Here is a 13,160-nt window from a genome sequence, read left to right on the forward strand (position 1 = left end):
TTATTTGATTTCTCCCCCACCCATCTTCCCCCCAATGGGGGACTCTCGGCAGCTCACACAAAACATTAAAACCATAAATACATATAAATACATAAAACACAAAAATTTAAAAAACATTACTGAAAAAGAAGAAGGGAGTCCAAGAAGATGAAGGATCTGCGGCTGAAGACAGCAGGCCTCTACGGGGCTAGCCATCCCCACGCTTGAAGTATTTCCTCCCCACCCCGGGCCAAGTGGCAGAACCAGGTCTTCAAAGCCCTCCAGAAGGCCAGGAATGAGGGGGCCAATCGCACCTCTGGGGGCAGAATATTCCAAAGAGTGGGGGCTACCACAGAGAATATTTTAATATATGTCTTTCACACTTAATTTGTCTTTAGTTTGTTTCATATTTCACACTCTTCCTTAGTGTTCAAAGTTGTTTCTCTTTTCTCCTTGATGAATAAACTGAATGTAATTTGAGCTATCCATAAAACTCATTTTTGCCAAAAAATGGATATAAATCTGGCACCAGAGAGTCAGTCTCCATCTCTCTCTCTCTCTCTCTGACAGACAGACAGACAGACAAACAGACAAACAGACATACATTTTTACTTTCTTATGATTCTGTAGTCTAAATCTCATGTTTCACCATTGAACTTCTGCTCACTGAACAGGAGTTTTCCCCCACCTTTTCCCCATGCCATATCCACCCACTAAAATTGTCCCCAAGGATCTTCCAAGCTACTAACACTATTTCACTGGGATGTAGCCAGAGATTGCAGGGAAAAGAGAGAACTTGATCAGCCATTTGGTGTCTTCTTTGTTTCCCTTTTATCTCACTATACATTCCATTCCACAAGGCACATTTTCTATATCTCTACCTCAAACTAATATTACATTCAACTAATGCAGCTATAAAAGCTGATGTCATACTATAGTATGTTTAAGACACCATGAGACTGTTTGTTTGTTTTGCTGCAACATATTAATATGACTGTGTGTGTGTGCGTGCGCGCATGTGCATACCTTTGAGTCAGTGTTGACTCCTGGTGACTGCCTGGACTAGTCCCTGCTGTTTTCTTGGCAAGATTTCAGAAGTGGTTTGCCATTGCCTCCTTCCTAGGGCTGAGGGAAAGTGACTGGCCCAAGATCACCCAGCTGGCTTTGTGCCTAAGGCAGGACCAGAGCTCATGGCCTCCCGATTTCTAGCCTGATGCTTTAACCACTACACCAAACTGGCTCTCATTAATATGACTATCTCTCTTTATTTTGTTTTTCACTTTTTGTAACTTCTATAGTATATAACCTTATCTTGCATAGTGTTATTACTGCCTACAGTATTGTGGGGTTTACACTTTCCCATTTTTCTTCTCAGTTTTGGCAAGCAGTCTGGAGGGAAACGAGGTTGCGAGTGTATTGTTCTGGAACCTTCGGAAATGATTGTGGTAAGGATCATTCTTTAAAAATCATTGCTTACTGGTTTTATGTTCCTCTGGCTATGGCCATAGAAAATTCTCCTGTGAATCTGTGCCTTTCACTGATTTGTTGTATTTTCTATTAGTAATTTCTTACATCAATGAATGTTTTTAAAGGAATGCATACACCATACGTATAATAGCAGTGTTCCAGAGTATATATTATGCTTTCTGTGTGGCCTGTGCCTGCCTGCCTGCCTGCCTGCCTGCCTGCCTCCTTGCCTGCCTACCTGCCTGTTTAATATATCTGGAAAAGCAATTTTTTTTTTTTTTGGTTATAGTGTTATGCTGCTGGTTCAAATCCAGTTACCAGCCACAGAGTTTCAGAGAAGTTTCTGTAAGCTGATAACTAATATGTTTATCTTTCTCTCTTCTGTCATTATTTCTGTTTATTTTATTTACAGATTTATGTAGTTTAGACTTTGTAACTTGTTTGCTTCTTGTTATTTTGCATATCTTAGCGTCAGTTAAAAGAGACTATGCAAATGTGCTTGTTTGCTTAGCTTGGAGAAGATTAAACAGATAGAACCGAAAAATATTGATTCTTTCAAATATTTAACTTGTCAAAGATTTGACCTCTTTCTTTTGGTCAAACCGTTTTAAAGCATTTAGCTTTCTGGTCCATGTTGGGTGTTCTTGTATTACTGATTGATCCAACAATTTCATCATCTCTTGATATTCCTTGCTTACAGCAATACTGAAAAGACATGTGGTCATACATTTTTATACCCTTTAAGGAATGTATATAAAAAAAGTATTGTTTGTATGTATTGAAAGGGTTGTGGAAGGATAGGAAGTACTTAATTCTATCACTTAATTTGTAATTCTACAGGTTTTACATCTTTAAAAAACTAACGTTAACATCACATTGATTTTTAAAGAGAATGTCATCTGAAACAGCTTGGTAGTTTTTTTGTGTAGCATAGGCTGCCCGGTGCAGTATCTAGAAAACATTATTCTACAGAATTTAAGGCAGAGGTATTGTTACAAGGCCTTTCTGAACTTTTTTGATTATATTTGTAGTTTTATAGTTCTGGCAATATCTGAAGGAAGCAGGTGGGTGTACTTTCTATAGTACTTGCTAACAATTCATTGTGTTTGCTTTTCTGGTAACAACCATGCTCAATATTTTCCTTTCAAATTAAGTGTCTGTTTGGAATTTTGCTGTACTGTAGGCACATAAGATCCGGAAAACAGTGGTGGATTCTACAAGCACACAAAATAGCAGTGTATGATTCATGAAGATTCTTAGAGTCCTCATTTTTTACAGTCATATCTTGATACTGAAGGTGTTTTTAGCATTTTTTGGGTTTTGGTCAAATAGTCCTCATCAGACTGATTACTAGACGTGAATCTGGAAGTATATATTAAGCGATAGAGTGATCTTGGGGAAAAGGATTAGCAAACCTGTTCCTCTGTGATGATGTAGCCAAATGACAGACTGGTATTAGCATATATGTGTGCTTGTCTATATCTCCTAAGAAAGTAGAATCTATAAAACAGACAAATGATGACTGTGAATTTGAATATCTGAGGGTGAGAAATCTGGAAAGAAGTGTGGTGTAATGGTTAAGAGTTAGACTGGCATCAAGGACTGTTTGATTCTGCTCTCAGCCACAGAAGTTCACTTGGTGAATTTGGACCAGTCCCTCTCTCTTTGTCACAGGTTTGTAGTTACAGTGGTGCTTAAAGGTTTGTGAACTTTTATGTATAAATATGACCTAAAATGTGATCTGTTCTCCACACAAATCTAAAACTAAATAAAGAGAACCCAATTAAATAAATAAGTCAAAAATATTATGGGTAGTCCACAGGTTAAGAACGCCTGGTTTAAGGATGACCCATAGATAAGAATGGAGCCTATTGTAGCAAAATTTAAGTTAAATATACAATGATTCAAGTTAGATACACAATGGTTTAATTACACAATACTATTTATACAGTATTATACAATAATACTGTTCCGACTTACTTACAAATCTGACTTAAGGACAGACCTTGGAACAGAACTCATTCTTAAACTCAGGACTATCTGTATACTTGTTCATTTATTTATTGAGGAAAAATACACAAGGCTACATATTTGTGTGCGGCAAAAGTATGTGAATCTTTGCTTTCAGTGACTGGTGTGCCCCTCTTGGGCAGTAGTAATTGCAAATAAATGTTTCCAGTAACTCTTGATCAGTCCTGCACATTGACTAAAGAATTTTAGTCCATTCCTCCTTATAGAACAGCTTCAGCTCAGGGATGTTGGTGGGTTTCTTCGCATGAACTGCCCATTTCAGGTCTTTCTACAACATTTCTATAGAATTAAGGTCAGGACTTTGACTTGGCCATTTCAAAGCATTAACTTCCTTTTGCTTTAAACATTCACTGGTGGTATGACTTGTGTGTTTTGGGCCATTGTCTTGCTGCATGATACACTTTCTCTTGAGCTTCGATTTACAGACAGATACCCTGACATTTTCCTTTAGAATTTGCTGGTATAATTCAAAATTCATAGTTTGATCAATGATGGCACGCCATCATGGTCCAGAGGCAGCAATGGAGGCCCAAACCATGATATTGCCACCACCATGTTTCACAGATGGGATAAGGGTCTTATGCTGGAATGCAGCGTTTGCCTTTCACCAAACATAACACTTTTCATTCAAGCCAGAAAGTACTATTTTGATCTCATCTGTCCGCAGAACATTGTTCCAATATCTTTTTGGTTTATCCACGTGGTCTTTCGCATGTGGCGTCAGTGTTCTTTTTGGGGAGTAGTGGCTTTCTCCTTGCAACCCTGCCATTCACATCATTGTTCAGTGTTGTCTTGATGGTGGTCACATAAACTCTGACATTCATCAATGCAAGAGAGGCCTTTAGTTCCTTAGTTGTTACCCTGGGCTTCTTTGAGACCTCCTAGAGTATTACATGCCTTGTTCTTGGTATGATCTTGGTTGTTCAACCACTCCTGGGAAGGGTAACAGTGGTGTTGAATTGCCTCTATTTGTGTACTATTTGCCTGACAGTGGATTGGTGGAGTCCAAACTGTTTGGAAATACTTTTGTAACCTTTTCTTCCGAATGGGGGGAAAATGGCAGACAGCAAACAGTGGAGATGATACTGTGGCGAAAAGGCCAGGAGATTGCCCACTTGGGCTGCTTCTTGTGAGGAGACCCACAAGATCCGAAGAGGTTCTGTGGACTTCTCATGAGTCTGAGTGCCGGGGGCCTGGGAAGAGACAGTGAGCTCAAAGCTGCAGGGGAGCCTGCAAAAGGACATTGGGTTTGCAAAAGACCCCACTTTCTTAAACACATTTGGAAGACAATTATTTCAAAGTTAAAGAGAGGTCTTCGATGCAGCAGAGCAATCAAACCACCCTGTAAGTGAGCCTTCATCCCAGGTTAAAGATAAGAGCAAAGGAACAATTTAAAGAATTTAAAACTAATTAAAAGCAAAAAACTTGTCAAGAGTTTAAATTAATAAACTTTAAAATGGACTAAGGGGACAGTTGAATTTGGATTTACTGATCTTAAAGTATTTTTAATACAAGTAAACAATATACATCTTTGTGGAAAACAGTTTTATTTGGATTAATTGGGGACAATGATTGGTCAGCTTTGCAAAACAAAAGATAAGGGAAAGTTGTTAAAGACCATCTGACTACAGTACTATGGTGTGGTGTGCTGAATGGACTAAAGAGTTGATGTAGAGAGACTTCCAGTGGAGGCATGGTGAGCTTGAACATGTCTTCGTGGAGAGCAAAGACAACAACTGTGGCAAGGACTGAAGAATTGGTGAGTAGGAACCTGTATTGACAAGGAGAGGACAAGAAATTGTCCACATGTGCTCTGGATGGCTGCCCCTTGTGAAGAGACCACAAGACAGCAGTCTCCCATGAGTTTGAGTGCCAGGAGACAAAAGGATCAATCATAAAGTTCACAGCTGTGGCGGAGCCTTTTAAAAGACACTAAGTTTGCTAAGCTTGCTTCTGTCACTCTCGGAAATTGTCTGTTGAACTATCTTAAGGCTATTAAGATTTTAGGAAAGACAAGTTTGAAAAGCCACCTGGTGAGTTTATCTTCATTACTTCTTTTTAATAGTAATTTTATTAAAGATTACAATTTACAACAATAAAAACTAATACAAATTAGAAAAAGAAAAAAAATAGAAGGTACAGAAAAGGAAAAAAGGAAAAATAGAAAAGAAAGAAAAAATAAGAATATAGTAAAGGAAAATAAATATATAAAGAAGTGACTTTTCCCTTTATTACAGCAAGTATAAACAATTTTAGTAATTTATCACCTTCTCTTAAAATACAACAAATGATCTCTTTTTCCCATGTCCCATCTCTTATCTATAAATAAATCCATAAAATCTCGGTGTGGATTACAAGATAGACAAAATATTTAAAGTGGAAATATAAGTGGCAGGCCAAGAGAGTGTCCTGGAAAAGGACTTTTTACTGGATTTACAAAAGAAGCTGGCTGAAGTTTTAAAAATTAAAGGGGAAATGCAAATGATAAACCAAGAGAATGACCTGAATAATGTCTTTTTATTGGATTTACAAAAGAGGCTTGTTCAACCCTTGAAAAAGCTTATGTGAAGGGACAAAGAAGAATTGAAGAGAGATCAAGTTCTGCAACAATATTTGAATGAACTAAAGATTAAGATTTTCAGGGATAAAAGGAAGGAATATAAAGTTGATTTATTTGATCAAGGTTAAAATAAAACATGTTTTTATGAATTTTTGACAACCCTTTTATGACCTTTTTGGTGACACCAGGATTGATGTCTTATGGATTTGCTTATAGATAAGAGATGGGTAATGGGAAGAAGAGATATCTGTTTGTAACCTTATAAGGGGTGAAGAGTTACCAAACGTGTTTATACTTATGATGAAGATTGGAAGTCACTTCTTTATATATTTCTTTTCTTTTTATTTCACTCTTTCCTTTTTCTTTTCTCTCTCTTTTTACTTTTTCTTTCTTTGCACTTTTTTCTTCTCTTTTTCGTTTCCTTTCTTTCTCCGAGTTTAGTTTGTGTTAGTTTTTATTACAGTAATTAAAATATATAAAGTTGATCTTTTACTTTTATTTCCCCTTTCTGGATTGAAATGGCTGTCATTAGAAAAAGTAGTGAAACTTACAAAAATGACAGAAAAAGATATTACACTTGAGGCATTCCAAAGGATCTTTCAGGAATTGTGTAAGAATGTTACAACTACAATAACAGAATCAATAACTGCCTATATGAATGCATCATTTAAAAGAGATCAAAGAAGAGATCTCGTTTATTCAAGAGATCAAAGAAGAGATGAAAAATAACTTTGAAGAATCTGCAGGACAACTGAGTGGAGAGGTGAAACAAATTAAAGTCAAGGTGGAAATCCTGGAAAATAAAATAGAAATAATAAACAGAGAGGAAATACAAATATTAAGTCAAGAGATGAAAAAAGATGCAGGTAATAGAGAAAGAATCCTGTTTGAGACCAAGAGTACTTATAGAACAATGTGGAGAGGGCTGTTGAAGTCTTAAATTTTTTTTTTAGGATGGGAAGAAGATATGGATGGAGATCAGGTTTTATGACATCTTAATATCAAGTTAAGGATTAATAGTGCCAGAATACTACGTAACAGAAAGGAATACAAAATTGAGTTCTTTGATCAGAGATAAGACAATAAGTACTTTTACAAAATACTGGAAACCCTTTATGGATTTTTTGCTGAAAATGGATAGATAATGATTTTTGGATTTATGAATTGAAAAGGATTAGATATGGGAAGAAGTGATCTATGTAATGCAATTTCAAAGGGGGAGGAGTGGTATTAAATTTGTAACTGCTGTAAAGAAGATCAGAAGTCACTTCCTTAAATATCTTTTTCTTGCTTGTTTTTTTTTTACTTTTTTTCTATTTTTCTGCACTTTCTATTTTGTCTTTTTATTTTTCTTTCTTCTCTTAATCTTATTTTGTATTATTTTTTACTATTGTAAAATCTTTAATAAAAATTATTAATAAAAAAAATGAAATAGTTTTGTAACCTTTTCTAGCCTGGTGAGCATCAGCCACTGTTTTTCAGAGGTCGTCAGAAATCCCCTTTGTTTGAGCCATGACACACTTCCACATATGTATGTTGTGAAGATCAGACTTTGATAATGAATACCCAGAATTCTGTTCTTCAAATAAGGCAGGACCTTCCACACTCACACCTGATTATCATCCCCTTGATTAAAACTCCTAAATTTCCCCTTCAAATGAACTGATAATCCTAGAGGTTCACATACTTTTGTGACACACCAGTATGTAGCTTTGGATCATTTTCCTCAATAAATAAATGAACAAATATAATGTTTTTGACTCATTTGTTTAATTAGGTTCTCTTTCTCTAGTTTTAGGTCATATTTATACAGAAATATTAAACATTCAAAAGGGTTCACAAACTTTTAAGCACCACTGTATATGAGGAAAGAGTGCTATCTATCTATCTATCTATCTATCTATCTATCTATCTATCTATCTATCTATCTATCTATCTATCTAAAAGATTTGCATGGCCACCTGTCTTAAACACAACTCTGGACAGCTCACAACATCAATAAAAACCCTCAACTATAAAAAACCATAAAACCATTAAACACAGCCAAAACCTGGCACCTCATTCATCCTCTTGTGATGTCCCAGCAACCAACCCAGAACATTCTTACTCTACCCCAGCACCTGAGTAAAAAGCCAGGTCTTGATGGCCTTCTGGAAGGCTAAAAGAGTGGGGCGTGCTGGATCTCAAGGGGGAGGCTGTTCCATAAGGTAGGGGCAGCCATAGAAAAGGCACACTTCTGAAGTCCCAATAGGACTGGCACCTGGAGTGTGCCTACCCTATCTAATCTGGTAGGTTGGGCAGATACTCTCAGGGAGAGGCAGTGCTGCTGTATGATACTTTTTGCTCCTAAATGAAAGATGGGATATCTAATAAGTAAATAAGTACAAGTCAGTAAGTACGAACTGAGGGTGAGGATAGGACAGTGTATGAAATATAAATATACTAATGACATGAATGAGAGGAACATGGAATGAGAACAGTGCATATCATTAGGTTTTCAGGTGCGTCTTTGTGCTTTTTCATAGTGCTACAAGGTTGCTTTGATAGCATGAAAATTACAAAGTGTTTTTATGATAAAGGCTATATACAATAATAGGAGCAAACACACATACATACACACACAAAAAAAACCCTGAGAACTTGCTGGAAGATTTTATGAGTTATTTCATGTTTTTTGACCATTGGGGTTTTCCCTGCAAGGCAAGATATTATTAATTGGAAATTACTGCATTTTCAGTGTTCACAAAGCATAGAATCAGTTAGAAGGGATTTCCCAACTCTAGTAGTTCAATCCTCTTTTGAAGCAAGAATTAACAGTCCTAATAGCATCTCTAATAGCTCCCTCTTTCTTAAACGTTTTGTAAAAGGAACAACAGCATATGATGTGCCAAGTACAGTAAGCTGTATTTTGTAACCTTATACGTATTTCCTTTTGAACTCTGGGCTCTATTGTAGCAACCAGGATGGCCTCTTGCATGACATTATGACAGCATGTTGTGTAGCATGAGAACTAGCCTGAAGATAACTGTAGACATATCTGCAGTAGTATTTAGAATTAAATAAAACAATGAGTAGTCTGATGGACTAAAATGATGCTTTATTTTTTTCATAACAGAAGTAAGTAAGAATTACTACAGTCTAATCATATGCTTTGCTTGAATAATTTACATAATTAATAGATATTTATATTTATAGACTTCTAGAGAAAGCACTTGTATTTTGTAATAAGGTCAGTGTTTTCTCTGATACATGGATAAATGCATTGCTGTTGTCATGCATGGATCATTCTTAAAATAACTATTATGTTTTATACAGTCTGTTCAAAGATTTCATTTTTAAGATTCATTAACTTCAGTGGAAGTCATTTAGGTGTCTGTTTAATTCATCCTTTGAAATCAGTTATTTCTGCATATGCTAGCTTTGTGGCTATCTAATAATGGTTTTAAGAATTAAATCACGCAGTAATTGCAACAAAACACAGAAGTCTTATTAGATCCCTGTGTGAAAGACTAGATAATGAAAATATTTTTTTCTCTATTTCGGAAATAATTATATAAATATATTTACTTTTGGCATCCTTATTTTTCATATTACAGACAATTGAAGCAAGGTTCATGTTGAAGGAAGTATATTTTTTTTCTTGCTGCACATCTCTTACATATATTTGAATTACTTCATGTCTCCTTTTGTTAGTTCTTTGTATATATGTATTTGTCCTTGCTATTTCCAGCTGAGATTTCCAAAGGAAATGTGAATTTAGACTTTCTTTTTATAGCATGAATGAACATGAAGAGGAACAAGTTATTAACATTGCTCAAATTTGGTTTAAAACTTATTTTATGATTTTAGGTAATGAGACAAAGTAGAGGCAGTACTCTAGCTTTAAATTAAGTGAATCTGATACATTTTTATTTCAGCTTATATTGTTCAGCAGGCTTTACAAATAACACTGAAGTAAACAATAATAGATAGGTGTCATGGTGGCATAGTTTAATTTTGTCTAGGCAGCTGTTTTCATGTATATAAAACTGTTTAAATTCCGTGAACAGTTTTTACTGATAGATAGCTTTGCTTAGTTTTTTTTTTCTTTCTTTTTAAACAACACTGTTTCCCGGAAGGAAACTGTGGCCTCTCGGTTCATTGTAATGAGTAATTGAAGAAGTGTTACTTTAGTTTTAGGAACTTCTGTAGATTTCTTATGACATAGTCACAGTATTAACTCATGCTGAGCCTGTCTTCATGAATTTTTTAAAATTACATAGACTTTCAGTGATATGGAAGAACTGGATGTTTAATCAGGATCCCGAACATGTGTTCCAGGTAGATAATTCAAAAGAGAATGAAGACAATCTCTTGCAAAGGGAAGTGCCTCTTCGACAATCTCGGCGGAGGTTTCGGAAGATTAATCAAAGGGGAGAACGTCAGACTATTACAGATAATGTGGATGTTAGTAGCTACCTTTCAGTAAGTGTATTTCCTATACTCTTAATTATTTACTCACCTGCATTCATATCTCTGTGTGTTTGATTTTCTGTTGGATCAAATGAAGAGATAGATGAAATTAGAAAGTAGATATTATAAAATGTGGAATGATAGATTGTTATTTATGCACAACACTTTAAAACAGCTATAGCTATCTTAGAAACAGTCTAATATTCTATAAACTCTGAAGATCAGCATTGTGGCAATTTAGTAATTTTAGACAATGAGAGTTTTTATGTATATATATATATATATGTGTGTGTGTGTGTGTGTGTGTGTGTGTGTATGTATATTTATTTATGGAAGTTTAGCCACATGCTGAAAATTCATGCTTAGCATGACAAATCATTTGTGTCAAATGAGCTATAATTTCAATTTAATTTTATATTACTAGTCATCCTAGTTGTTAATGTCTTTCAGCATTTTAGAAAAACATTAGCTTCTCAAGAATCAAATTAAAATGAACTTTTGAGATTGTTTAACTTCCATCAACCTAACTAAGAGACCCAAAAGTTAGTTTTAAAATTGCTTTGATTGATCTGGAATGAAATTAGGCAAATCTTTATAAGCATAATTAACAAAGAGTGTGAGTGCTAAAACTGTTTTTAAAAAACTGGATTTCCCCATTCTGGAAGGAGATTAAAGCTGCCTTCTCTTCCCAGCCCTGTCCCCCCTTTCCTGAGTTGAGATGAATTCTCAAGTTGTTCTGGAGATTACTTTTATAGAATAAGAAGGCAATCTTCACTTGCTTTTAGTATTTCTTGCAGATATTAGAAGTTTGCTGATTGTTCATGTTTCAAGAATAAAGTTTTATAAGGGGCATGTACTTTTTCTGTGCATTTTTTTCTGAATGTAATACGTAGAATACTTCTTCATGAATATATCTTGTTTTGATTATCTTTGATCATTAAAAGACATGTTGAAGAAGCTGCTGCAAATTTATTCACTTAAGTTATTTGTATGCCATATTTCAGTCTTTTGTCAGTAGCTGATAATTCTGTTTTTACTTGTATATTATTATATTTATATTCCTCTTTTCTTCTAATATAGGCCCCCCACTTTTTTGGGCTGGTGGGCATTTGTTGCATTTTGAGAATATGTTTTGGGTGCTATGCTGGCACAGCTTGCTTATTTACAAAATAAAGACATTTGCAAACAAAGCTGAAGCTGCCAATCCTTTTCATTTTCTAAAGAGAAGTAATAGAGCTACTTTAGAGCCTAGAGGAATTTTTGGAAATAGGGTGTTGCTGGACACTGGTAATTTGCTTTGCTTTGCAGTATTCCAGCTTCTGGAAGGAGGAAGACTTCAGATTATACACAAAATTTTTATATGTGTGTATACACACACACACACACACACTCACACGGATTGTTGAATCACTCTGGGAGAGAATTCCAGAATTATGGAGCCCATTCCAGAAAGGACTTATCCTTGCTAAATACCACAAATATTCTAATAAGGGGCACATTCAATGTAGGCAAAGGCAATCCTGAAGGTTGTCTTGTTCCATTTAAAATTGTTTTCTGGTTGAAGTCTTTAAATTTCTACTTTGTTCAAGGATCAAAGGAATAGAAAGGATGTTTCTTGCACATTGGGGTGGAATATAAATATTGTAAGTAAGTAAATAAGTAAATAAATAAAAACTCATTTCAGTGTTAGAACTGAAATTCACCAAATTCCCAGTGAGTTGCAGTCCTAAACTTTATGAAAGCTGCTAGGTTAGGGAAAGCTTCTTTAGACCATATAGCCAAGATTAGTTAAGGACACATTAGATGAAATCTTCTTCAATCATCTGTTATTCATATATTTTATAATTTAGATTATAACAAAGTAAATTAAGAATGTGTGTTGCTTGTTTTGACTGAGAAGATGCACATGTGTAAAGGTACATATATATTTGTATGTACTAAATGATATCTTTATGTACTAATTAACATATTAAATCAGATATGTATCATGAATAATACACTGAGATAATTTCAAATAAATTATATCAGGATCATATCTATCTATTCATCCATCCATCCAAGTTATAGCTGTTAGTTTCTTAATTATCAGTTTTATGTTCTGGCAAAACATTTATTTTAAAAATAGTAAGAGAGAAGATTTAAAAATGTCTTGATATGTTAAGATATTAACATACTAAGATTTTTTTCTTTGAATGCATTAAAATGCATTTTAATTTTGAATTTGTTTTCTCAGTAGCCCTATATATGCAGAAATGGCTGTTCGCTGTTGGTCTTCTACTCCTTTTTGTACTACTCCTTATAAATTACATTTATGTTATTTTTTCTTTATAGGTTAACTTACCTGAATACATTTAATTTCAGTAGCGCCATAGCTTGTAAGTGAAGGATTGTCAAAATAAATAGAAACTATAGACTAGTTTCCCTAGAAGAAAAAGTTACAAGGGGTTATTTAGTTTGCGAGAGGGAGAGGGAGAGGGAGGAAAGAAGCATAGGGTATGATAAAGATATATGCAATTATGAATAATGTAGAGAAATGGATCAGTGCACAATTTTTGTTTGTGATACTGACAGTATTAAGATATCTTATATACTCATTTTTTATAGTAGGTGATGGAATAACATGGAATAATACTGATGAAGCTGTGCTCTTGTGATAACTTAGTAATTGCTG

The 13,160-nt window shown here is 34.9% G+C and overlaps 1 protein-coding gene across 6 annotated transcripts in view; it reads left to right on the forward strand.

The window, feature by feature from the left end:
• Nucleotides 1-13,160, forward strand: part of RAPGEF6 (Rap guanine nucleotide exchange factor 6) — a 163,861-nt gene that overhangs the window by 50,190 nt on the left and 100,511 nt on the right. For 5 of the 6 annotated variants that reach the window (XM_025168498.2, XM_088133741.1, XM_007420950.3 and 2 more), the window contains exons 5-6: nt 1,355-1,424; nt 10,358-10,501. In XM_025168498.2, the coding sequence (XP_025024266.1) occupies nt 1,355-1,424; nt 10,358-10,501 (214 nt within the window). The remainder of the gene's footprint in view (nt 1-1,354; nt 1,425-10,357; nt 10,502-13,160) is intronic. The other variant, XM_088133740.1, reaches the window with a different exon arrangement.

Source organism: Python bivittatus, unplaced genomic scaffold (assembly GCF_059951505.1).
Source record: "Python bivittatus isolate LINGU-HERP-01145 unplaced genomic scaffold, Pbiv_v1 ctg000080_np1212, whole genome shotgun sequence".
Lineage (NCBI taxonomy): Eukaryota > Metazoa > Chordata > Lepidosauria > Squamata > Pythonidae > Python > Python bivittatus.